Source organism: Dama dama, chromosome 32, assembly GCF_033118175.1.
Source record: "Dama dama isolate Ldn47 chromosome 32, ASM3311817v1, whole genome shotgun sequence".
In the NCBI taxonomy this organism is placed as follows: Eukaryota; Metazoa; Chordata; class Mammalia; order Artiodactyla; family Cervidae; genus Dama; species Dama dama.
The window spans coordinates 50,852,482-50,878,480 of record NC_083712.1 but is presented as its reverse complement, the minus strand read 5'-3'; the positions used below and the strand labels follow the sequence as shown (position 1 = coordinate 50,878,480).

At 38.9% G+C, this 25,999-nt stretch overlaps 1 protein-coding gene across 1 annotated transcript in view; it reads right to left on the bottom strand.

Moving 5' to 3' along the window:
- The window catches only part of LOC133050527 (anion exchange transporter-like), a 65,210-nt gene that overhangs the window by 11,288 nt on the left and 27,923 nt on the right, over positions 1-25,999 (bottom strand). The window contains exons 7-9 of the mRNA XM_061134777.1: positions 25,251-25,388; positions 15,474-15,519; positions 5,983-6,083 (exon numbers count right to left, since the gene is read on the bottom strand). Coding sequence (XP_060990760.1) covers positions 5,983-6,083; positions 15,474-15,519; positions 25,251-25,388 — 285 coding nt within the window. The remainder of the gene's footprint in view (positions 1-5,982; positions 6,084-15,473; positions 15,520-25,250; positions 25,389-25,999) is intronic.

The window sequence follows — 25,999 nt, the reverse complement described above, 5'->3', positions numbered from 1 at the left end:
TTTTCTTTTTCTTCCTGTTTCAGTCTTGGAAGGTTGTACTTTTCTAAGAATTTGCCCATTTTTTCCAGGTTGTCCATTTTATTGACATATAATTGCTCATAATACTCTATTTTGATCCTTTCTATTTTGTGTTGTCTAACTTCTTCATTTCTAATTTTCTTGTTTTGAATTTTCTCCCCTTTTTTTCTTGATGAGTCTGGCTAATGGTTTGTCAAGTTTGTTTATCTTCTCAAAGCAGCAGCTTCTATTTTTATTAGTATTCAGCATTGTTTCCTTCATTTTTTAAATTTACTTCTGCTCTGATCTTCATCTGAGCAGAAGTAAATAAAAAGATGGTAAAGAATCTGCCTGCAGTGCAGGAGTCCCAGGTTCAATCCCTGGTTTGGGAAAATACCCCAGAGAAGGGAATGGCAACCCACTTTGATATTCTTGCCTGGAGAATTTCATGGACAGAGGAGCCTGGAGAGGTATAGTCCATGGCATCACAAAGAGTCAGACACTGACTCACAAACATCACTCACATGACTGAGTGATTAAAACACGGTACACAGATCTTCATAACTTCTTTCCTTCTACTACCTCTGGTTTTCTTTTCCTTCTTCTTTCTTTTTCTAGTTGCCTTAGGTGTAAGGTTAGGTTGTTTACTTGATATTTTTCTCATTTCCTGATTTAAGCTTGTATTCCATAAATTTCCCTGTTAACACTGCTCATACTGCCTCCCATATGTTTGAGTTGTTGTGATTGTGTTGTTTGTTTTGGATTTCCTCTTGGATTTCTTCAGTGACCTCTTGGTTATTTAGAAACATATTGCTTAGCCTCCAAGTGGTTTTTGTTTTTCAGTCTTTTCCTGTAATTGGTATCTAATCTTATATCATTGTGGTAAGAAAAAAAAATGCTTGATGCAATTTAAGTTTTCTTAAATTTATGAAGGGTTGATTTGTGACACAAGATTTGATCTATCCTGGAGAATGTTTCCTGTGCACTTGAGAAAAAAAGTGAATTCTACTACTTTTGCATGGAATGTCCTTTAGATATCAATTAGGCCCTTCTGGTCCAAAGTGTCATGTAAGGCTTGTGTTTCCTTATTCAATATTCTGTCTGGGTGATCTGTCCATTGGCATTAGTGATGTGTTAAAGTCCCCCACTATTTTTGTGTTACTGTTGACTTCCCCTTTTATGTCTGTTAGCATTTGCCTTATGCATTGGAGTGCTCCTATGTTGGGTGCATATATATTTATAATTATTATATCATCTTCTTGGATTTATCCCTTGATCAATCCAAGATCCATCTGTTGTTAAAGTCTTTATTTTTTTTTAAATTTCCATCTGCATCGAAAATCTTTTTCCAGCCTCTCACTTTCATTCTGTTTGTGTCCCTATGTGGGAAGTGGGTCACTTATAGACAACATAGGTAGGGGGTCTTGCTTTTGTATCCATTCAGCTAGTTTGTGTCTTTTGATTTGAGCACTTAATCCATTTACATTTAAGGTAATTATTGACATGTATGATCCTATTGCCATTTATTTTTTGTTTCGGGTTTGTTTTTGTAGGCCTTTTCTTTTGTGTTTCCTGTCTAGAGAAGTTCCTTTAGCATTTGTTGTAAATAAAGCTGGTTTGGTGTTGCTGAGTTCTCTTACCTTTTGCTTGTCTGTAAAGCCTTTTATTTCTCTGTTGAATATGAATGAGATTGTTGCTGTGTAGAGTAATCTTGGTCTCACATTTTCACTTTTATCACTGTATGTATATTCCGCCACTCCCGTCCAGCCTGCAGAGTTACTGCTGAAAGCTCAGCTGTTAATCTTATGGGGATTCCCATGTATGCTATTTGTCACTTTTCCCTTTTGCTTCTTGTAATATTTCTTCTCTGTGTTTAATTTTTGCTAGTTTGGTTAATATGTGTCTTGGCATGTTTCTCTTTGTGTTTATCCTATGTAGGGCTCTCTGTGCTTCCTGGACTTGGGTGACTATTTCCTTTCTAATGTTAGAGAAAGTTTTGACTATACTCTCCTTCAGGATTTTCTCATACACTTTCTTTTTCTCTTGTTTTTCTGGAATCCTTATAATTTGAATGCTGATGTGCTTAATATTGTCCCAAATATCTCTGAGACTGGGCTCTTCTCTTTTCATTTTTTTCCTTTATGCTGCTCTGCTTCAGTTATTTGCTCTGCTCTGTGTCTACCATGCTATCTTCCAGTTCATTTGAACATTCTTCTGCCTCAGTTATTATGCTATTGGTTCCCTTTAGTGTATTTTTTATTTCTCTTATTGCATTGTTCATTGCTGACAGTCTGTTCTTTATTTCTTCCATGTCCTTGTTAAACAGTTCATGTATCTTCTCAATCCATGCCTCCACTCTATTTATCTATGCCTCCATTTTATTGCCAAGATTTTGGTTCATCTTTACTATCATTCCTCTGAATTCTTTTTCTAATAGACACTCTATTTCATCTTCATTTGTTTGGTATTGTGGGTTTTTACCATGTTCCTTCATCTGATGCATGTTTCGCTGTTTTGTTTTGCTTCTTTTCCATTTCATTTATTGTGTTTGGGGCCTCTCTCCTGATGGCTGTAAGGCCACAGTTCCTCTTAGTTTTGAAGTCTGCCCCCAGTGGGTGGGTTTTGACCAGCCCCTTCTGAGGGTCTCCTGGTAAGAGGACAGACGTCTGTGTTCTTGTGAGTGGAGCTGGATCTTATTCCTCTGAAAGGCACTGTCACATCCAATGGTGTGTTTGGGTGTTTATGAGCTTGGTATGGCTTTGGGCAGCCTGCCTACTAATGGGTAGGTTTGTGTTACTATTTTGCTAATTGCTTGGTACGAGGCATCCAGTACTGGAGTTTGCCTGCCTTTAGGTGGGGCCAGGTGTTAGCACTGAGATGGAGGCCTTTGGGAGAGCCCTTGCCAATTAATATTTCAGAGTCAGGAGATCTCTGGTGATCCAACATCCTGAACTTGGACCTTCTACCTTGGAGGTTCAGAATCCACCCCTGGCTGGAGCAACAAGACTCCACAAGCCACACAGCACAGAAGAGAAAAGGAAATAAATAGAAAACAAACAAACAAACAAACATGCAAACAAAAAATGAACGGACATATCCCCAAGACAAATGATAAAAGTAACACTGAACAGATAAGAACATACATTGAGACTCACACACTCATACTCAAAAAAAGAAAATAAGACAAAAAACTAAAATAAAATTTTAAAAAGTGGAACCACAAAGGAAGAGAGCAACCAAACCAATAAGCAAACTCATAAATGAAAACACACAGAATAAACTAGTCTGGAAAAAATTCAGAACCAAAAACATGAAAAAAGTACAACAGAACAAAATACTATTGTAGAAATAGGAAAAAATAAACTTACTTAAAAATAAAAGCTTTAAAAAAGGAAAAATTAAGTAAAAAATAAGTATTAAAGTAATAATAATAAAAAAGAACAACAGAACAAAATGAGAAAAGAGAGAGAGAGAGGTGGTAAGAAGACTATTTTCCTGTGGCCTCAGTTCTCAGTTTTCCCACCACACAGTGAGTTCCAGCTAATGTGCCTCATCAGAAAGACCTCCAATATTTCTAGGAAGGTCTCCAGACCTGCTGTAGGCACTATGGGGTCAGCTCAGACTCAAACCTGTCCACACTCCAACTTGTACTTGCTTCCAAAGTCCACAACGGCCCCCAAATTCCACACCCTCAAGCCAACTGCAGGGATTTAATCCGCTGCTCCCGTGGCTGCAGGAGGCAGTTCACGTCCCCTTTGGTCACACAGCCTCTGCGGCTCACGTTAGTTCTGCCCTGCCTCTGCAGGCTACGCTCTGGTGTCTGTTTCCCACCCAGACAAGGTGGGGCAGAAGCAGAGGGTATGGGACCTCGCTTACTCAGCTGGGCTGGGAAGAGGGAGGGATATGGCAGGCACAAGTGGAATGTATGGGGAGGGCCTGGGGGCGGTAAAGGCCTTCGGAATGCCGCTGCAGCCTGAGGCAGGCCATCACTCTCCCAGGGGAACTGGCCCCGGGTCGTGGGAACCTCGGCAACGCCAAGGTGTAGAAGCTCCAGGAAGCTGTGGGCTGTGACTTGTGCCTGCTCGCAGCTTCCTGCACCTGCGACCCCCGGGGCTGGGCCTGCGGCGCTACTCATCCCTGCCTCCGGCACCCCCACCGGCCCGGGCGGCGGCTGGCCTCTGAGGCTGCAGGCCAGAGCCGTGACCAGTCCTGGCTCGGGCACTCACGCCAGCCTTTCCGTGGCGGGCCAGTGTGTCCACCTCTGAGGCTGCAGGCCAGAGCCGTGACCAGTCCTGGCTCGGGCACTCACGCCAGCCTTTCCGTGGCGGGCCAGTGTGTCCACCTCTGAGGCTGCAGGCCAGGGCCGTGACCAGTCCTGGCTCGGGCACTCACGCCAGCCTTTCCGTGGCGGGCCAGTGTGTCCACCTCTGAGGCTGCAGGCCAGGGCCGTGACCAGTCCTGGCTCGGGCACTCACGCCAGCCTTTCCGTGGCGGGCCAGTGTGTCCACCTCTGAGGCTGCAGGCCAGGGCCGTGACCAGTCCTGGCTCGGGCACTCACGCCAGCCTTTCCGTGGCGGGCCAGTGTGTCCACCTCTGAGGCTGCAGGCCAGGGCCGTGACCAGTCCTGGCTCGGGCACTCACGCCAGCCTTTCCGTGGCGGGCCAGTGTGTCCACCTCTGAGGCTGCAGGCCAGGGCCGTGACCAGTCCTGGCTCGGACACTCAGGCCAGCCTTTCCGTGGCGGGCCAGTGTGTCCACCTCTGAGGCTGCAGGCCAGGGCCGTGACCAGTCCTGGCTCGGGCACTCACGCCAGCCTTTCCGTGGCGGGCCAGTGTGTCCACCTCTGAGGCTGCAGGCCAGGGCCGTGACCAGTCCTGGCTCGGGCACTCACGCCAGCCTTTCCGTGGCGGGCCAGTGTGTCCACCTCTGAGGCTGCAGGCCAGAGCCGTGACCAGTCCTGGCTCGGGCACTCACGCCAGCCTTTCCGTGGCGGGCCAGTGTGTCCACCTCTGAGGCTGCAGGCCAGAGCCGTGACCAGTCCTGGCTCGGGCACTCACGTGAGCCTTCGTAGCAGCCAGCCCAAATCCCTCTGGGGTTGCAGACCGCAGCTGCGGCCAGCCCCACCGCGGGCGCTCACCAAGGCGGTGTCCTAGCATCTGTAAGCATGCCAAGGTGTAGGCAATGGCCTGTCGCCCCTCTGGCAGTCCCAGGCTTTCCCCTCAGCTGTGTCGTACGCGTCCCCTCAGAGTGTCTCCATGGCAGTCAGCCCCAGTCCTCTCCTGGGGTCAGACCCTTGAAGCCTGCACCTCAGCACCCAGCCCCCCGCCACGGTGGGCGGCCGGGCCGTCGAGCGGCTCAGGTTGGGAAATGCTGGTCGGTGCCGATTTCTGTGCTGAACCCTCTCTGCTTTGCTTCGCACACACCTGTCGCTGTGCTCTCCTCTGAGCTTCCAAAGCTCGACCTGTCCCTGTCTGGGAGGTAGTTTCCCAATAATTCAGGCCAGGAATGGTTTCAGGTCAGACTGTACCCATCCATGATATGAAAGCCCATATCCTGCCAACTTCAGGGCACTTGCTCATGGAGGGGGCTTTTCTCCTTCTTTCTAGAAGCCTGGGAGTTGACTGCCCAGCATGGACTACACCCACTACATCTCAAATACATATTCTGAGATAATATTGGGATAATCAAAAGTCAGAGTTCAAAAATAATTAGCAGTTAACTGAAAATGTAAAAAGTCATGTCCCATGTGAATACCTACTCTACTCCGCTTACACCCTCCCGATACATGCAAAGCTAGAAACTTCATGAAATCTCCTGAAAAGAAATCTACTGTAGTGGGAGGCATAAAGTCTATGTCCTTTGGGGAGAATGGGCAAGATGAGTATTGAGACAAGCAGGGTCACGACCTCACAGCTGAGAAAGAGTCCGTGAAAACACTGTTCCTAAAGAGAAGGGAAAGGATCAGTCCAAACACAAGCTTAAAGACCTCAACAAGCATGGAGACTCCAGAATAGTCAGAAAAGGTCAATCCACTGCAATCCAGGATTAAAGAACACTTTGGATTCAGGCAGGGCTGGGTAGCTTCTTCTGTAAGAAGAACAGAGTTGAATCAGAGAAAATTCTTAGAGATTTTCACCACTGGTTTTGTTGAACATTGGGAAGATCAACAGTGGCCTAATGTTTAACGAAACCAATTACAAACACTTTTAACTTTACATTTTCAGTTGGCTACTAATTATTTTTGAACTCTGATTTTTTATTATTCTAATATTATCTCAGGTAATTATTACATAACTTGAGTGCCAAGGATAATATTGGTAAATAGCATATGATTAAAAATGAAAGGAAATGGAAATTTACAATAAGATGTCCCTCTGGAGCAACCAGGGAAGGCTTCATGCAAAAGTAGCCTTGAAGACATATTTAATTCTAAAAGTAGAAGCAATACAGAGTTGTTAGCCTTCCAATCATGTGAACAACTTTAATGAAACACTGATGACAGTTTGAGATCTCAAAATTTTCCTGTCCCACTCAACCAATATTTACTGGGGGGACTATGCCGGTGGTGCAGTGGCTAGGAAACCATGCTTCCAATGCAGGGGCCCAGGTTTGATCTCTGGCCAGGGAGCTAGTCCCACATGCCGCAACTAAGGGTTCACAGGCTGCAACCTAAAGTTCACATGCCACAACTAAAGATCCCACGTGCTGCAACAAAGATCTAAGATCCCATGTGCTGCAACTAAGACCCAGTGCAGCCAAATAAATTAAAAAATATATTTTTAAGAATTTACTGGGGACCTCCCACATGCCAGCTACTCTAGCAGTGCCTTCTGTTTCCCTTTTCCTCCCAAGAGGGAGCTCTGAGGGCAAGTACAGATTCAGGCAATGCTACCATTGGCTCGACATGGTAAATTAGAACTTCAAGCAAAATGAAAAGTGACCACAACTTAGCTCATCCACTGACCACTCAGTAGTAATCATCATCATTCACTATTTGCCTAAAGATAGAACCCAGCCCCACTACAGACGGGCTCTTATTTTTAGCCTCAGATATAATATGTCATTGCTATTATCAGAAATTGGAGAGTGGGTTTAAGATCACAGGAAAAATAAAAATATGAATCCTAGGCAAGGACAAACAGCGGACTGTTGATTGGTATTTATTCCTTTTATCTCCTAGTCTCACAAACAGACGCACACAAACACACATACACAGGTTGGCACTATACTAATTAGTTTAGAGATACTTTTATTCCATTTTATTTAGAGTTATAGAAGAAGAATTACTAGAGAAATATTAAAAGATTTGCTGAGACATTTGACTCATTATCTGTTTGTGATATGTACTTCCTTGCAAGTTTTTTATGATTCATAAACATGTTTTATCAAATTTGGAAACATCTTGTTGAATTTTCAGAGTATAAGAATCTTTAACAATTGAATATCCGATAAGCTCTCCTACAAAAGTTCAATAATCCACATGGCCTGATCATTTGCTAATGTACCATGGAGTTAAAAATTTGAAGGGTTTCTATGCAATACTTCTGACTATTATTTTTAGAAAATAAAACGTATATGATTTTTTAGAAGACAACTCAGTCCAGCTATTTTGACATCTTTTTAGCATGTCAACTGTGTACAAATCTTTTCAAGCTCCACATTTAATGACAGCATGGTGGTAGCTTGAAAATAGTTACACCATGGAAATTGGCAAGTGCAACAAATCACACTTCTCCACCACCCCAGGCCATATTCTCCACTCCAAAAGTTTTTTGGATTTATCAACATATCATTAGGTAAATCTGGTTACTCTTACTAAACACAAGGAAAATAATCAGTAATTTTTTAAAAAATTCAATAGCTTGGATTAAATAAATGACTTAAACCTCTGACATATTTAGCAATTGATCTTAAAATGACAGTGATGATACAATTTGATAACAAAATTAATGAAGTATTTTTTTCCATCTCCTTATAGTCTTTTATAGTAAGTACATACAAAAAAGCTAAATCTAAAATTCTTAGTCCAAAAATTTATGTAGAAAAAGTTATCATTAACATCTAATCCACCCAAATTAAATTATGAATTCTTTGAGATCTTTAAGCCTTATTCTTCATTTATTAGAAAACATAACTGTCAATGGTAAAACTGAATATAATTCAACATATATACTCAATATAATCCAGAAAATATTAACAACTATTTTATTTATAATTGCTTTTCATGAAGGAGGTACATAAATTATTATCTGCAACTAAATTTATGACATGCATTCTATCATCCCGTATTCTTTAACAAGCCAAACATGGCTAATCAATCATGGTACTTTTTTCCCAGTCAGTTCAAAGAAGACCCTAGAATTTCTATCAATTCAGTGTTTCAGAAAGTCACTACTAGTTCATAAGCAATTTTACTTGTCAATCTGAACTTAATAATCCAGTGAAAAAACTATGCATATTATTTAGAGAGATTGATCACTAATCTAAATGACTAGGAAATGGTGGTAAAAGGATACAGAAAATTATTTAAGAAAGAAGGTGTTTTTTTTCTTTTCTATCCTATTTAATTTCACTTATAAATTATACTTGCCATTCTTTATATTTTCTTGTAATTATTTCATAATTTAAGTGATGACAGATTGCTAACTAAAAATGTTTGGGTTTAATCAATAGTGAGACAAAAATTTTTCTTTTGTTTCAGAATGTGCTTGCTTTGTCCTTCATTTTTACATCTGAGGTTCCTCTTTTGTGTTCCTTTAATCAAAATGTAGGCACATTTTCAGACTGTCCAAAAGAAATAAAAGAATTGTGCCATGTAGTTGTGGATAATAATTTAAGTAAGCTAAAAAAAGCTTAAAAAAAATTAAGCGAAGCAGTTCTTTTTTTTTTTTTTTTGTAAATAAAAAAGACATTGTTAATGGCAAAGTTACCAATTCCCTCAAATGAAAATTTAAATACAATGGGCATTTCTGAAATTTTTCCAAAAATAAGTGAAGTTTTCTTTTATATAGTAGCCTCTCAGTTCTGTCATTGTGCTGATTTTATGACTATTAATATATACTTGTGTTCTAAGCTTCTAAGTAAATCAATCATGCAATAAAATTCATATTGTTATAGAAAACTGAATGAACAGCTAATATGCCTTAAACAAAATGAGGTAAGCTTGGAGCATGTGCAAAGGAGATAACTAATATATACTCATGGGAGATGTGGTAAATGATGGGCTTTATCTACAAAAATCAAAGAAAACTAAAGAAAGAAATTAACCATCAGGTGTTGGTGGGTGATTAACTCCAGACTCTGCAAGTCAGTTCTCTCCTGTGGAATATTCATTAACTTGTTTAATTAAAAAGTATTCATAGATGCATAATTTAGGGATGCTTTTTTTTATACTTCAAAAGGTTTCTGGCAGTTTGTGAATCACTCATAATTTTTTAAAAGAAGGCATTTTCTGTTGATATCAAGTAATTATTGAGAAACAGATTTATATCTCTAATATCTCAAGAAAATAAGGAATCAGAAATATTTAGGACAAACCAAAACACTATCTTTGGAAAACATGTATGCACATGATTGTGTAAATTATCTGTTTTATTCATTCATTCAAACAATTGGTTAATATAGATGTGGTGTGTGCTTACTCTAAGCACCGTCCTAAGAAATACAAGTAGAATGATGGACAAGCGAGATAATGGTCTTTACTCTCAGTAGACTCACAAGTAAGCTGAGAAACCAGTCAGTTGAACTAGTAATCTAAAGTGTTACCAAGGCTGAAAGTTACGCAGAAAGCACTCAGGAGGTACAGGATAGACCTGGTATTGTAGACAGAAAAATGACCCCCAGCGATGTCCATAGCTTAATCCCTAGAACCTGTGGGATATGTTGCCTTACATGGTCAAAGGAATGTTGCAGACTTGATTAAATTAAGAATCTTGAATGAGATTATCCTGAATTATCCTGGGTGGGGGGGAAGTCCAAATGTTACTCGGGTTCTTATCACAGGAAAGCAGGAGGGTAAGAGGCAAGGAAGGAGAAGTGGTGATGCAAGAAGAGGTCAGAGAGAGGTTTGAAGATGTCAACACTGCTGGTTTGAAGACAGAGGAAAGGATATGACCTGAGGAATGTGGATGGCCTCTAGAAGCTGAAAAGGGTAAGGAAGTAAGAGGATTCTCCCCTGTAGCCTCCAAAGTACAGCTCGTCTAGGGAACTGGATGAGGATGGGGGCAGCTGTGGCAGGGGAACCAATTTAGGCTTCAGGACCTGTGATGACAGAAGTCACACCTGCTTTCTCCTCCTTGAACATATAGCACCCACCACTGTGCCTAGGACTTAGTAAATGCTCACTAAATACAAGAAAGGTTTGCTAAGTGAACAAGGACATTTATTAATTGACACAGGAGTGAAAGGAAGAATGGGACAAGGAAGCTGAGACTTGGAGCATAATTTGAAGGGAAGCAGGTAAGAAGGTGGTGGCGGTAAACCTGAAAAATCACGATGCTGAGAAAGATGTTGACAGAGCGCCTCTTGGTAACGGCACAATGTGACTGAAGTGCTTTGGAACACAATTCACCGAACATGGTAATGGGAAATTTCTTCGCATTTGAGTGATTTTTGTTTTCATTCAGAAAAATATGATGACTTTAATCTTATTATTTACATGGTTTGTAAGTTTATTTAGTTTATTCAATCAATTCTTTCTCTTCTCTAAAGACTGTTTACAGGAGTGGGTATTACTTATTCTCTTTCTTCTTTCCTACTCCCTCACCCAGCTAACATTTCCCTTTGCTTTAGTTACTTCCAGATCTATTCAATGGTCCCCCAAACCCAAGGATATCTCCTGGAAGGTTTCCCAGTATCATAAATTAACCACCTTCTGAAATAAACTTCCCTTTCCTTTTAGCTACCCTCCTGGATTTCATATTATCCCAGTTTGAGAGTTTCAGAGTTTTGAATCATCATTTGTATTGCCCTCCTCCTTCCCTCAATGCCCAAACAGTGCTGGTTATGTTAATTACATACTGAAATTTCTTTTAAGTCCATATTCATCTCCATTTTCACAAGCTTACAACCAAAGCAGAGAAGAGTGCCACTCTCTGTCACCTCCTTTTCTCTGGATTAGCACAAACCCACCCTTCTTGGTTGTGTTTCTGCAGACTGTATCTGGCTCCAAACTCTCGAATCCCAGCTTTAAGCACCCTTTGCTCTACACATTGGCCTTCTAAGGGGCCTTGAGGTCCTCCTCTGTCCCTAACCAACTGCATGATCCTAAGCAAGTTAGTTATTTAAGGCCTCAATGTTTTTTAAGTGAAAGTAAGTTTATTTAGAGAGATACACATTCAATAGGCAGCATACAGACCACCTCAGAAGACAAAAGTGGGCCTCAACTTCATCAATAAAACCAAGAGTATCCTATCCTATTACCTATTTGAAAATGATAATTACCAGTTATCTATTTCATCTATTTAGAAGAATATCCTTTGAAACCTTGGAAGTGCTATACAAATATTAGCAGTGTTAATTTTCATTCACTGACCAAGTATTCATTGGACAATGAAGGATAATGCAATCAACATTAAAATGCATCTCTTCCCTTAAAAATCTAATTAGGAGGAAAATGTGCATGAATAAAACAACTTTGTAACTATATAAAGTGATATGTGATTGAGTGAGGCATGTGGTAATCTCTCCAAGTTACTACAATTTCCATTTTACAGCTGAAGGAACTGAATTCTAAGTGGCACTTCATTGTTGTGTTTTTGCCTCTATGGATCTGGTTGACTTCTTTTTCTACCTAATGAGTTTGCCAAAGAATATGTCCCTTTGACTTACTTTTCTTCTCTTATTAAACCTTGAAGAAAGTATAATATTTGGATTGGCATAAAGTAGATGGTTCTAGAAGGGAGAATATGAATAAAGAATTAGATCCAGGTACACCGGACAGTCCAGAGGGATGGGATGGGGAGGGAGGTGGGAGGGGCTTCTGGATGGTGGACACGTGTACACCTGTGGCTGATTCATGTCAGTGTATGGCAAAAGCCACTACAATACTGTAAAGTAATTAGCCTCCAATTAAAATAAATAAAATTTTTTAAAAAGAATTAGATCCAGGAATGATTAAATTAGATGTAGGAGCCATGAAAACTGATTCATCTGACTGGTATAGAGAACCTGTGCAATGTGTAGTAAAAGGGAAATCAGTTTGAGAAGATGCGGAAGGGTTTTAGGTGTCAAGCTGAGGACTGGGCATTTGATCTTCTGAAGGGATCTCTAATGCATAAGAAGTCTTTGGCTGTTTTTTTAAAGATTATTTAAGATTAACTGTCATCATAGAATAAAGCTAGGATGGCAACTGCATCTCAGTTTGTGTGTCAGTTCAGTTCAGTTCAGTTCAGTTGCTCAGCCACATCAGGCTCTTTGTGACCCCATAGACTGCAGCATGCCAGGCTTCCCTGTCCATCACCGACTCCTGGTCAACACTAGCCATTTGTAACAGCTTATTAGAGCTCCCTGTTCAGAAGAGTCTCAGGTTACTTTGGCTCACAGGAGGAAGTGCCTTGATCGATTAATTTTACCTTCTATAATCACAGGAAACTGGGTGTTCTCTATTCACAGAGTAAGACCAAGACTGTCTCATAGCAGAAAAAAAAATAGGAAAGTCAAACTGATTCATCTTTCAGTCATCATTCATTAACTGAATATGGTTAAGGACAGAATCAGAGTAACAGAAGTGAAAATGTAAACACAACAAAACCTAGAGTTACAGGTTTTACTATTTAAACTTTGAGAGGAAGTCAAAAATGTGAGCAGTAAAAGAAACCTAAGCATTTAAAGCACAGGGAAGTGACAGCTGGATGCTGTTTCTGAATGAGAGAGAGGGAGGGGGACTCAGGATACTCTGGAGTGCCAGGAGAAGAGAGGAGGATACCAGGAAAACATTCTGGGCAACCAATCCTAACTATATATAAGGGTAACTGGGTACCAAAGGTTTCCCAGGGACATAGCAAGGGTGACCATGTTGATCAGCTACTGCTCTCTGCAAAGTGGGCCTGATCTAGGGATGCAGAGGTGACAATGCCCTTGTAAACTTGCCAGACTAGCAGAAGAGAAAGACTTGAAAGAAACAACCATTAAATAAGTACAATGCCAGTATTATATAAGCATCCTTTCAGAGCACAAAGTAGAAGAAAGCAAATTTGTCATGAAAAGAAACTGAAAGTGAAAGAAAGCGAAGTTGCTCCGTTGTGTCCAACTCTTTGTGCCCAGTGGGCTGTAGCCCAACAGGCTCCTCAGTCCACGGAATTTTCCAGGCAAGAATATTGGAGTGGGTTGCCATTTCCGTCTCCAGGGGCTCTTCCTGACCCAGGGATCAAACCCAGGTCTCCCACATTGCAGGCAGACGCTTTACCATCTAATCCACCAGGGAAGCCCACAAATTTGTCAGGAGAAATTAGAAAAGACTAGAGAAGCTAACATCTGAACTGCTACCCTGCTGATGTGGGCCGTGTAATTAATTTATATATTTATATGATATTTATTTTATTCTATTCTATATTTTATATATTTATGTAGGGTACCTTAAAGTAATATGATAGATATTATAATATATATTTATATATAAACATTCCACATGTTCTTTTATCCACTGTACTGCTAAAAAGTGTTAGTTTTTCTTCATTAAGGAGGATTATAAACAGAGTTACTATAAACAATCTTGTATATGTTTCCAGGTGCAGATATTAAGAGGCTCCCTTTTTTATTGTCTTTAGAAGAGCTAAAATCAGTATGTCAGCTTTTCCTGCTTTTTTTTTTTAAGTTTATATAATAGAATTTATGTTTTCCTTTGCCGTTTCACTTTGGTCCAATTACATTTATAAGACTCATGTAGTTTTCATTATTGTATATATGTACCATATAATAAATATATCAACTAAAAATTCAAATGTATAAATATTCCATACTTATACATACCAGCTATTTTTTTTTTTTTTGAAATACGAACTGTTTCCAGGTTTGGATAGTTAAAAACAATACTGTTCGAGCATTCTTGTTTATGTAACTTGTTAGAATGTAAACTGGATGTGGAATTGCTGATTTGTGTATCTTGTGTATCTTCAGCTTTATATGATATTACCAAACTGTTTTCCAAGGTAGTTGTTACCATTTACACTCCCACTAGCATTGCAAGAGACTTTTTGTTGCTCTGCATTCTCATCAATACTTGGTATTGTCAGACTTCAAAAACTATCAATCGTATATATTGTGTTATTTATTGTGAAGTTAATCTAGATTTCCCCAAGTATTATGAATAGCATCAGTGAATCTAAGTAAGCATATCCGCATATGCTTATTAGTAAATTTTAAAATGTCTCTTTTTGTGGAATGCCTGTTCATGTCTCTTGAGCATTTTTCTAATGGGTCATCTGCCATTTTTACTCCTTCATATGTTGGGGAGTACAATTCTTTCTCCATTTTATAAATTACGTCTGTCTTCTTTCACCCTAGCTTATCTCTTCAGGCTTCATATGATGTCATTTGGTAAACAAAACTCGTTATAATCTAGTGAAGTTTAATGATAACCTTTAACATTTCTTGTACATATGCTCCTATATTTTCTTTTAAATTTATAATTTGCCTACCACTCTTAGGACGTTGAGCTGGTACTGATTTGGGGGATGGGATGGGATGCGATGGGATGGGATGGGATGAAGGTCTAATTCCATTCATTATGGGTGTGTGATTGTCTCATCATTGTATATTAATGACAGTCTTTTGCTCACTGCTCTGCAGTGCCACATTTGTCACAATATATGTGAGTTTTTCCTCACTTTTGTGCTCTCTGCTCTGTCCATTGACCTGTTCATTTGTCTCTGAACTGGTGGCACACTACACTGATTATTAGAACTTTATAATACATTTATACATACATAAGAAAGCAAGCTCTCTCTCTTGTTCATATAATTCAATAGTCATGCCTATTCTTGGCCATTTGAGTTTTGTACAAAATTTAGAATGAGTTTATCAACTGCCATTAAAATGTCCTATCAGAATTTTATTTGTGATTCAATTTATATCTATAACAAAATTTGAGAATTGACATCTTTTCAACATTGTGTATTCTGATTGATGGACGTTGTATTTCCTTCCATTTAAAAAAATACCATTAATTTAAGTGTTTCAGGTATTCATAATGTCTCATACTAAATTTTTATACCTTCATTCTTTGTAGGCTGATAAATCTGAAATTAATCTCTAAAATAAACTGGGAGTGTGAGGAGGAAGACAAAGAAGAGAAGGAGGAATGGGGGGGAGAGAGTAGAATGAGGAGAGGAAGAGCAGGAAGGGAGGAAAGTGGAGGGCAGAGGCAGACAGGAGGAGAGAGGAAGGGAAACAGAAGCAGGAAGCCGCAAGAGGGCAAAGGCTTCATCTTCTGCTCTACAGTCACGTCAGAACACTTACATTCCCTTTACGCTAACTCACCGTTGCAAATGCCACTCAGAGAAGTGAGCAATGTGCTTTGTTCATACTGAAATAAAAACACATAAAAAGATGAACAACATTATAAAAATTCATTTCTGCCCCTAAAAAAGAACATCATTCTTTTCTCCATAATAACAACAGCAGAAAATGGTCTCCAATAATTATTTTCCCTAGTCCTTTTTTCAGAATGATAAATACAACAAACTGAAATAGTAAGTTAGTCCTAAGTTTATGTTAGCTCAGCTGATAATTTATCAAGTCAGACTCTCCTTTTTAGAACATTTTCTGCAAGATTGTTTTGATTTTTATATCAGGAAGTGAACATTTACATGTGTTTTTCATATATGTATCCAATCAGAAATTAACCTCATTAACACAGCACTCTCAAAGAGAGAGCCACCAAACATGCATTTCATGTTATACAAAAGTCAGCTATTCATTTAGTATAAGGTCCATGCATGTTGCTATAAATGGCAGTATTGTATTTTTTATGGCTGAGTAATATGAAGTAAGCCAGACAAAGAAAGATAAACATCACATAACATAACGTACACAGGGAAGCCAATAAAAAAAAAAAAAGATACAAAGGAACTTACATACAAAACAAAAACAGACTCACAGACATAGAAAACAAGTTTACAGTTACCAATAGGAAAAGGGTGGGGGAGGGATAAATTAGGAGTTTGGGATTAACATACACACACTACTGCATATAAAATAGATAAACAACAAGGACATACTGTATAGCACAGGAAACTATACTCAATATTTTGTACTAACCTATAAGGGAACAGAATCATTAAAAAATACATGTATGTGTAACTGAATCACTATGCTATACACTTGAAACTAACAAAATGTAAATCAATTAAACTTCAATAAAAATAATTTTTTTAAAAATTAGCTGTTCATCTGAAGCTTCATGAAAATGTCTAAGAAAAAATGATTCCTGATTTATGGAAACGCTAGAGAATGAAAATGACTTTATATCCTACAATTAAACTTTTTGAAATTAAAAATAATTGATGCCCCTAAAATTATAACAGGCTATATACTTCTCAAAAATGTCTTGTTGTTACTGCTCATGATGATAGCAATTGTTATTTCTTGAGTACTTCCTGCTTACTGTATCCTAAGAACTTTACATTAATCATTTAATTATCAGAATAATCCTATGAAGTTACTGATATCATTTTCCATTTGAAAGTTGGAAAATTTTTAAATTTGGAAGACTTCTAATGATTGAAATGGTTAAATAATTTGACCAAAGTCACAAAGCTAGCAAGAGTTAAGTTAAAATCTAAGTTCATGTCTTTCAACTCTGTACCTCTTGCTCCAAACTGCTACATTATACTACTTTTCCATGAAATCAGTTTTCATCTTGGAGGGTGATCACAGAATATCAATTTCCCTTCTTAATACCCACTGTGTGTGTGTTAGCCGCTCAGTCACGTCCAACTCTGTGACCCTATGGACTGTAGCCCACCAGATTCCTCTGTCCATGGGATTCTCCTGGCAACAATACTTGAGTGGGTTGCCATGCCCATCTCCAAGGGATCGTCCCAACCCAGGGATCAAACCCCATCCAGGGATCGAACCCACGACTCTTAAGTCCCCTGCACCGGCGGGCGTGTTGTTTACTACCAGCGCTACCTGGGAAGCCACTGGTACTGCACCCACTGGCCCAGATTATGTACTTTAAGTCTGATTCTGACAGTTATCAAATAATTTCCCCCAGGTTATTTTACATTTCTAAGTCTCAATCTTTTTTTTTTTCTTCGTAACATTCAGGTAAAGTCAGTTACATCATGGGGCTGACGATAAGTATGTTAGATAGCCCAGGTAAAGAGATGAGCCCCTGAAAGACAGTCAAGGAATGTGAGTTTCCTTTCCCTCCTCTTAAAAATACCTTGTCAGAAGTCTCTTCTGCAGAAGAACTTCAAATTATTTATATAAATACTCCACCCTCAAGAAGGTGGAGCATGACTCCACTTTCCCTAAATACAAGCTGCACACAGTGACTCGCTTTCAAAGATTACAGCATGCAAAAGGGGAAAGAAAGTAATTTTATAGGGGAGAAACCTGATAAATACTACCTCATCCAGAAGATCAAGATTAATATCTACAGCGAGAAATAATGTTGGTATTATGTACCCTTGATACAATGTGATGAAAATGGCACTTCACCTCTATAGTTTTCCTCCTTAAAAAACCCATATCCCCAGTGCTATCACAAGAAAAATAAGAGATAATTTCAACAGAGGGGCATTCTACAAAATATCTGACCGGTACTACTCAAAATTGTCAAGACAATTAAATAAAGGGAAAGCCTAAGAAATTGTCACAGTCAAAAGGAAACTAAGAAGATAGGACAACTAAATGTAACATGATATACTGGATGGAATTCTAGAGCAGAGAAAGGATATCAGGTAGAACTAAGTAAATCTAAATAAAGCATGTGTGCTAAATCGCTTCAGTCCTGTCCAACTCTATGCCACCCTAGGCACTATAGCTCACCAGGCTCCTCTGTCCGTGAGATTCTCCAGGCCAGAACACTGGAATGGACTGTCATGCCCTCCTCCAGGGGATCTTCCTGACCCAAAGACCGATCCCACATCTCTTAAGTCTCCTGCATTGGCAGGTGGGTTCTTTATCACTAGCACCACCTGAGAAGCCCAGACAAAGCATGGACTTTACTTAATGATAATGTATCCATATTGGTTGATTGATTATAATAGATATATCACACTAATGCAAGATGTTAATAATAGAGGAAACCATGTCATGTGGGGTATATATAGGAATTTTCTCTAATACAGGAACTCTCTATACTAACTTTTTTCAATTTTTCTGTAAATCTAAAAAACTGTTTCAAAAACAAAGTCTAGTTTTGAAAAACATCTTGTCTGAGCAAAAGAAAATTTTAGATAAATGGTAGATTGAAACTTCTCTTGCAAAGTGAGAGCACAAATGGTAATGAATAGTGAATATCTGTAGCTCTATATAATAGCGAGCACAAATCCATCAAACACTAGCAGCCTGAGATCCTTCTAAGCTTCTGCATTCAGGGAGATATTTAATGGCGATATACAGGCTCAGTGGTAAAGAATCCACCCACCAATACAGGAGCCACAAGACACGCGGGTTCAATCCTGGGTCGGAAAGAACCCCTGGAGTAAGAAATGGCATCCTGCTCCAGTATTCTTGCCTGGGAAATCCTGTGGACAGAGGAGACTGGCAGGCTACAGTCCATGGGGTCTCAAAGAGTTGGACACGACTGAGCATACAGGAAGTATAGCAACATAGAAGTATATCATTATATAACCTAACAGAGGATACTTTTTCAATTCTTGTTTTGAATGGGATGTGAATCTTCCTGCTCTGGAGTGTTTTCAATGTCCTTCCATCACCACCAGCTGTCAGAGAAGAGAAAATCGAGGCCCCAGCAGAGCACTCTGGTTCAAGGCACAACTGTGAACTATTTTGTGCAGGTTGATAAAGGGAGGCAACGCTGCAGTAGAGATTAACTGATGCAGACGTCTTACTCTAAAACTGAACTTGGAATAAGTGCGCAGTCCTTAAGACAGGTAGATATCCTTGACAGTGTCTGACAAGAATAATACGAAATGCCCCAAAGAGCACTCAAGCTCAAGACTATCCTTTTAATCATTCCAAATAAAGGTTTATCCCAGGTTCCTCTGAGAGCAGGGCTTCCAAATTGCCATCTGAATCCTTGGAGTTCCTTTAAAATTCACAGCATACAAATATACATACAATATTTGCATCATTATCATTATAGTGGAACTCAGTTTCAACAAATTCTTCCTCACCATCATAAAGTTGAGTTGAAGAATCCTTTTGAGTGACTTCATCTACTAATAACCTAAATTCAATGAACCCTGTTTGATTTTTATTTTTTTTATTTTTTTGGGAGGTTTTGTCATACATTGATATGAATCAGCCATAGAGTTACACGTATTCCCCATCCCGATCCCACCTCCCTCTCCACCCGATTCCTCTGGGTCTTCCTAGTGCACCAGGCCCGAGCACTTGTCTCATGCATCCCACCTGGGCTGGTGATCTGTTTCACCATAGATAATATACATGCTGTTCTCTCGAAACATCCCACCCTCACCTTCTCCCACGGAGTTCAAAAGTCTGTTCTGTATTTCTGTGTCTCTTTTTCTGTTTTGCATATAGGGTTATCGTTACCATCTTTCTAAATTTCATATATATGTGTTAGTATGCTGTAATGTTCTTTATCTTTCTGGCTTACTTCACTCTGTATAATGGGCTCCAGTTTCATCCATCTCATTAGAACTGATTCAAATGAATTCTTTTTAATGGCTGAGTAATATTCCATGGTGTATATGTACCACAGCTTCCTTATCCATTCATCTGCTGATGGGCATCTAGGTTGCTTCCATGTCCTGGCTATTATAAACAGTGCTGCGATGAACATTGGGGTGCACGTGTCTCTTTCAGATCTGGTTTCCTCAGTGTGTATGCCCAGGAGTGGGATTGCTGGGTCATATGGCAGTTCTATTTCCAGTTTTTTAAGAAATCTCCACACTGTTTTCCATAGTGGCTGTACTAGTTTGCATTCCCACCAACAGTGTAAGAGTGTGCCCTTTTCTCCACATCCTCTCCAGCATTTATTGCTTGTAGACTTTTGGATAGCAGCCATCCTGACTGGCGTGTAATAGTACCTCATTGTGGTTTTGATTTGCATTTCTCTGATAATGAGTGATGTTGAGCATCTTTTCATGTGTTTGTTAGCCATCTGTATGTCTTCTTTGGAGAAATGTCTGTTTAGTTCTTTGGCCCATTTTTTGATTGCATCATTTATTTTTCTGGAATTGAGCTGCAGGAGTTGCTTGTATATTTTTGAGATTAATCCTTTGTCTGTTTCTTCATTTGCTATTATTTTCTTCCAATCTGAGGGCTGTCTTTTCACCTTACTTATAGTTTCCTTTGCAGTGCAAAAGCTTTTAAGTTTGATTAGGTCCCATTTGTTTATTTTTGCTTTTATTTCCAATATTCTGGGAGGTGGGTCATAGAGGATCTTGCTGTGATTTATGTCGGAGAGTGTTTTGCCTATGTTCTCCTCTAGGAGTTTTATAGTTTCTGGCCTTACATTTGGATCTTTAATCCATTTTGAGTTTATTTTTGTGTATGGTGTTAGAAAGTGTTCTAGTTTCATTCTTTTACAAGTGGTTGACCAGTTTTCCCAGCACCACTTGTTAAAGAGGTTGTCTTTTTTTCCATTGTATATCCTTGCCTCCTTTGTCAAAGATAAGGTGTCCATAGGTTCGTGGATTTATCTCTGGGCTTTCTATTCTGTTCCATTGATCTATATTTCTGTCTTTGTGCCAGTACCATACTGTCTTGATGACTGTGGCTTTGTAGTAGAGTCTGAAGTCAGGCAGGTTGATTCCTCCAGTTCCATTCTTCTTTCTCAAGATTACTTTGGCTATTCGAGGTTTTTTGTATTTCCATACAAATTGTGAAATTATTTGTTCTAGTTCTGTGAAAAATACCGTTGGTAGCTTGATAGGGATTGCATTGCATCTATAGATTGCTTTGGGTAGAATAGCCATTTTGACAATATTGATTCTTCCAATCCATGAACACGGTATGTCTCTCCATCTGTTTGTGTCCTCTTTGATTTCTTTCATCAGCGTTTTATAGTTTTCTATGTATAGGTCTTTTGTTTCTTTAGGTAGATATACTCCTAATTATTTTATTCTTTTTGTTGCAGTGGTGAATGGTATTGTTTCCTTAATTTCTCTTTCTGTTTTTTCATTGTTAGCATATAGGAATGCAAGGGATTTCTGTGTGTTTCTGCAACTTTACTATATTCATTGATTAGCTCTAGTAATTTTCTGGAAGAGTCTTTAGGGTTTTCTATGTAGAGGATCACGTCATCTGCAAACAGCGAGAGTTTCACTTCTTCTTTTCCTATCTGGATTCCTTTTACTTCTTTTTCTGCTCTGATTGGTGTGGCCAAAACTTCCAACACTATGTTGAATAGTAGTGGTGAGAGTGGGCACCCTTGTCTTGTTCCTGATTTCAGGGGAAATGCTTTCAATTTTTCACCATTGAGGATGATGCTTGCTGTGGGTTTGTCATATATAGCTTTTATTATGTTGAGGTATGTTCCTTCTATTCCTGCTTTCTGGAGAGTTTTAATCACAAATGAGCATTGAATTTTGTCAAAGGCTTTCTCTGCATCTGTTGAGATAATCATATGGTTTTTATCTTTCAATTTGTTAATGTGGTGTATTACATTGATTGATTTGCAGATATTAAAGAATCCTTGCATTCCTGGGATAAAGCCCACTTGGTCATGATGTATGATTTTTTTAATATGTTGTTGGATTCTGTTTGCTAGAATTTTGTTAAGGATTTTTGCATCTATGTTCATCAGTGATATTGGCCTGTAGTTTTCTTTTTTTGTGGCATCTTTGTCTAGTTTTGGAATTAGGGTGATGGTGGCCTCATAAAATGAGTTTGGAAGTTTACCTTCATCTGCAATTTTCTGGAAGAGTTTGAGTAAGATAGGTGTTAGCTCTTCTCTAAATTTTTGGTAGAATTCAGCTGTGAAGCCATCTGGTCCTGGGCTTTTGTTTGCTGGAAGATTTTTGATTATAGTTTTGATTTCCTTGCTTGTGATGGGTCTGTTAAGATCTTTTATTTCTTCCTGGTTCAGTTTTGGAAAGTTATACTTTTCTAAGAATTTGTCCATTTCATCCAAGTTGTCCATTTTATTGGCATAGAGCTGCTGGTAGTAGCCTCTTATGATCCTTTGTAGTTCAATGTTGTCTGTTGTGATCTCTCCATTTTCATTTCTAATTTTGTTAATTTGGTTCTTCTCCCTTTGTTTCTTAATGAGTCTTGCTAATGGTTTGTCAATTTTGTTTATTTTTTCAAAAAAACCAGCTTTTAGCTTTGTTGATTTTTGCTATGGTCTCTTTAGTTTCTTTTGCATTTATTTCTGCCCTAATTTTTAAGATTTCTTTCCTTCTGCTAACCCTGGGGTTCTTCATTTCTTCCTTCTCTAATTGCTTTAGGTGTAGAGTTAGGCTATTTATTTGGCTTTTTTCTTGTTTCTTGATGTAAGCCTGTAATGCTATGAACCTTCCCCTTAGCACTGCTTTTACAGTGTCCCATAGGTTTTGGGTTGTTGTGTTTTCATTTTCATTCATTTCTATACATATTTTGATTTCTTTTTTGATTTCTTCTATGATTTGTTGGTTATTCAGAAGTGTCTTATTTAGCCTCCATATGTTTGAATTTTTAACAATTTTTTCCCTGTAATTGAGATCTAATCTTACTGCACTGTGGTCAGAAAAGATGACTGGAATGATTTCAATTTTTTTGAATTTTCCAAGACCAGATTTACGGCCCAGGATGTGATCTATTCTGTAGAAGGTTCCGTGTGCACTTGAGAAAAAGGTGAAGTTGATTGTTTTGGGGTGAAATGTCCTATAGATATCAATTAGGTCTAGCTGGTCCATTGTGTCATATAAGGTTTGTGTTTCCTTGTTAATTTTCTGTTTAGTTGCCTGTTTGATTTTTAGACTCAATTTTCTGAAATCCCAAGTAGGTAAAATCATATATGTGGAAACTTCTCACAGAAGACTGTGTTAATGAGATTTGTTTCTAAGATATACTAAAGGTAAACACATGTCATTTTGTAATTTCTGAAAACAAGTTGGAGCAATCTTAATCTTGCAGGAAAATAAGGAAAACACTATCAACTATTGATAAATAATTAGTTGTAAGAATTCCCATGTCAGGTACTCTACTAGAAATGATAAAGCCCACAATTTAGTATATTATTTCAAGAAGTAAGCTTACATTTTGGAAAAATAAGACCACAAACTTCTTGTAGGTTAATTAGATTACATGAAGCTCTAGACAGATTTTCCCATAATGCTGTTATACATGGTGGTTATGAGCTTAAAGTCAGCTACAAGAACATACCTGTTTCACATACAGGTATAGAATGGCTTTGTGATTAAAAACAGGCCTAATATAGTAGTACAACTTGAATAAGTAGGTATATATCTCCCCCTTTAGAATAAGAGCAAGTTCTTTTCAACCAAAATCACAGGCGGTGGCTCCTAATATTCCAATGAAAGTGACATCTAAAAGAGCTCAATGAGTGGTAAAGAAGGTCTGGAGATAGACAGGCAGAGCCAGTTTTGTGGGCTAGAGTCCTGCGCAGTCACATAAGACCTCAAGCTTAGAAGGGTCTCTCATTTGGATTAATGCTGTGTTGTCACCATTTTGAAATTCCTAACAGTTGTTGAACAAAGAGCTTCACACTTTCATTTTGAACTGTGCCCAGCAAATTTCATATCTGATCTTATACCTAGGGTCTCTGTAGTGTGGATCAGCATGAGGCCTGGGGTAGACACGTCAAGCTTCAGAGACAGGAATGTGGAATTAGTTCCTGAGATACCAGAAATGAGAGGACCATGGTCTCCTATGCATCTGACTGACAGAGAGATAGTATATGCTCAAGGATATAAGAGAAAGAAGAGAACTTTGTGGTCTACAATCGTCAAGAAACTCTTCATTCAGAGGATATTATTTGCACTCAATCAAACCAGTAAGACTAGCTAAGATTTTAGACTATTAAGTAGGCCAGGCACTATCTAATTTCTTTGCATATATTAACATATTTAATTGTTGATAGTACTGATTAGAAAACTTAAATAGAAAAGGTTAAATAATTTGGTTAAGGTCTGATACTTTGGCGACCTGATGCGAAGAGCTGACTCATTTGAAAAGACCCTGATGCTGGGAAAGATTGAAGGCAGGAGGAGAAGGGGATGACAGAAGATGAGATGGTGGGATGGCATCACCGACTCAATGGATGAGTTTGAATAAACTCTGGGAGTTGGTGATGGACAGGGAAGCCTGGTGTGCTGCAGTCCATGGGGTCGCAAAGAGTCGGACACAACTGAGCAACTGAACTGAACTGAACTGAAGGTCTAGTAGCTTCTAAGTGGCTTACCCAGGCAGCTTAGCTCCAAAGTCTATGCTCTTAACATTGCAGAGGGCTTAAGGATTCAAATGATTATGCATAAACTCTTTCTCATGCACATTTTATTTGCTATCTCTGTTAACTGAGATAATTTGTGGAGATAAAAAATGATGGCAATTTAAGACAATGTTATCACAATGAGGTGGACAGTTTATACCTCTTTGAGTCATCTACTATATTCTCTTTTAGAGGTAGACCTAACTCTTCTTTCACTGGGTAAAAATATGCTTTAAGTAAATTATCTTATTTATTCCTCCCAGGGTTATAGCACCTAGAACACAGGCTTCCCTGATAGCTCAGCTGGTAAAGAATCTGCCTGAAATGTGGGAGATGTGGGTTCGATCCCTGGGTTGGGAAGATCCCCTGGAGGAGGGCATGGCAACCCACACCAGTATTCTTGCCTAGAGAATTCCAGGGACAGAGGAGCCTGGGGTCACAAAGAGTTGGACACAACTAAGTGACTAAGCACAGAACAGCACAAGGCGCATGTCCTTTAGATACATGATGAATTAATGAGTGAATGAACAAACAAATGAAAAAGAGCGATTACCTAAAAGCTAACTACAAACCAGATAAAAACTACAACATAATATAAGCTTTTACTGAGGGAAGAGGCCTCTAAACATTTTTACAATGTATTATATTTACATGATTCCTTTTTGGGGTATCAAGATATAGGATTACCTGTAGCATAATATAATCAAAAGAGTTGACCTTACCTTTCTGATTTCATCAAGTGGTTGGTTTCCAGTATTTTCTTTTTGGATTATGTTCATTATATCAGTATGAAACTTCTTTGCATTCAGAAAAACAAGCGGGTTGTTTATTGAGATAATTTTCACCTGCTGCAGGGTTTCCTTTTAGAGAGAGAGAAAAAAAAAGAACAGATTCAGAGTTCTGAAGGAAATAAATCCTACAATGAATTGAAACCTGTAAGTCCAACTGTCACTCAGTCATGATTGACAATTTCTTTGCTGATGTTTTCATTATTAAAAATTGTTGGAGGACTTACTATACTACCATACTTCTCAAGGAAAATATGCACTTCTTCTTTACTAAGAAACTTTAGCAATCATTAAATAAGTCTGTAGCCTTTCAGAAAATACCCCTTATTCCTACTGAGTTTTGGGGAGGCAAAAGACTATCCAAAGAGTATCAGAAAGACTTATCCTCCTGCAAGTACCTCTTCCACTCAATCCAGAAATTTAAAATTCCTTTGCCTAGCCATCCCGTACTTTTTAAAATGAAAATATGGCCTGAAAGGTCAACTGTCAATCATTTATCTGATAATGATGTAGCCTTCCTTTGCCTGGAAGTCACCTTACAAGTGACTGATAGTTCTAATTGGGAGAAAGAAACCAAGAGGTATTATCAGGAAGGTACTTTCACTTTGGGCAGGCCTAGATTATATTGGATTGCCAGGATGTAGGCAAGACATGAAGAAATGGAGGAGAAATTTCAATACAGA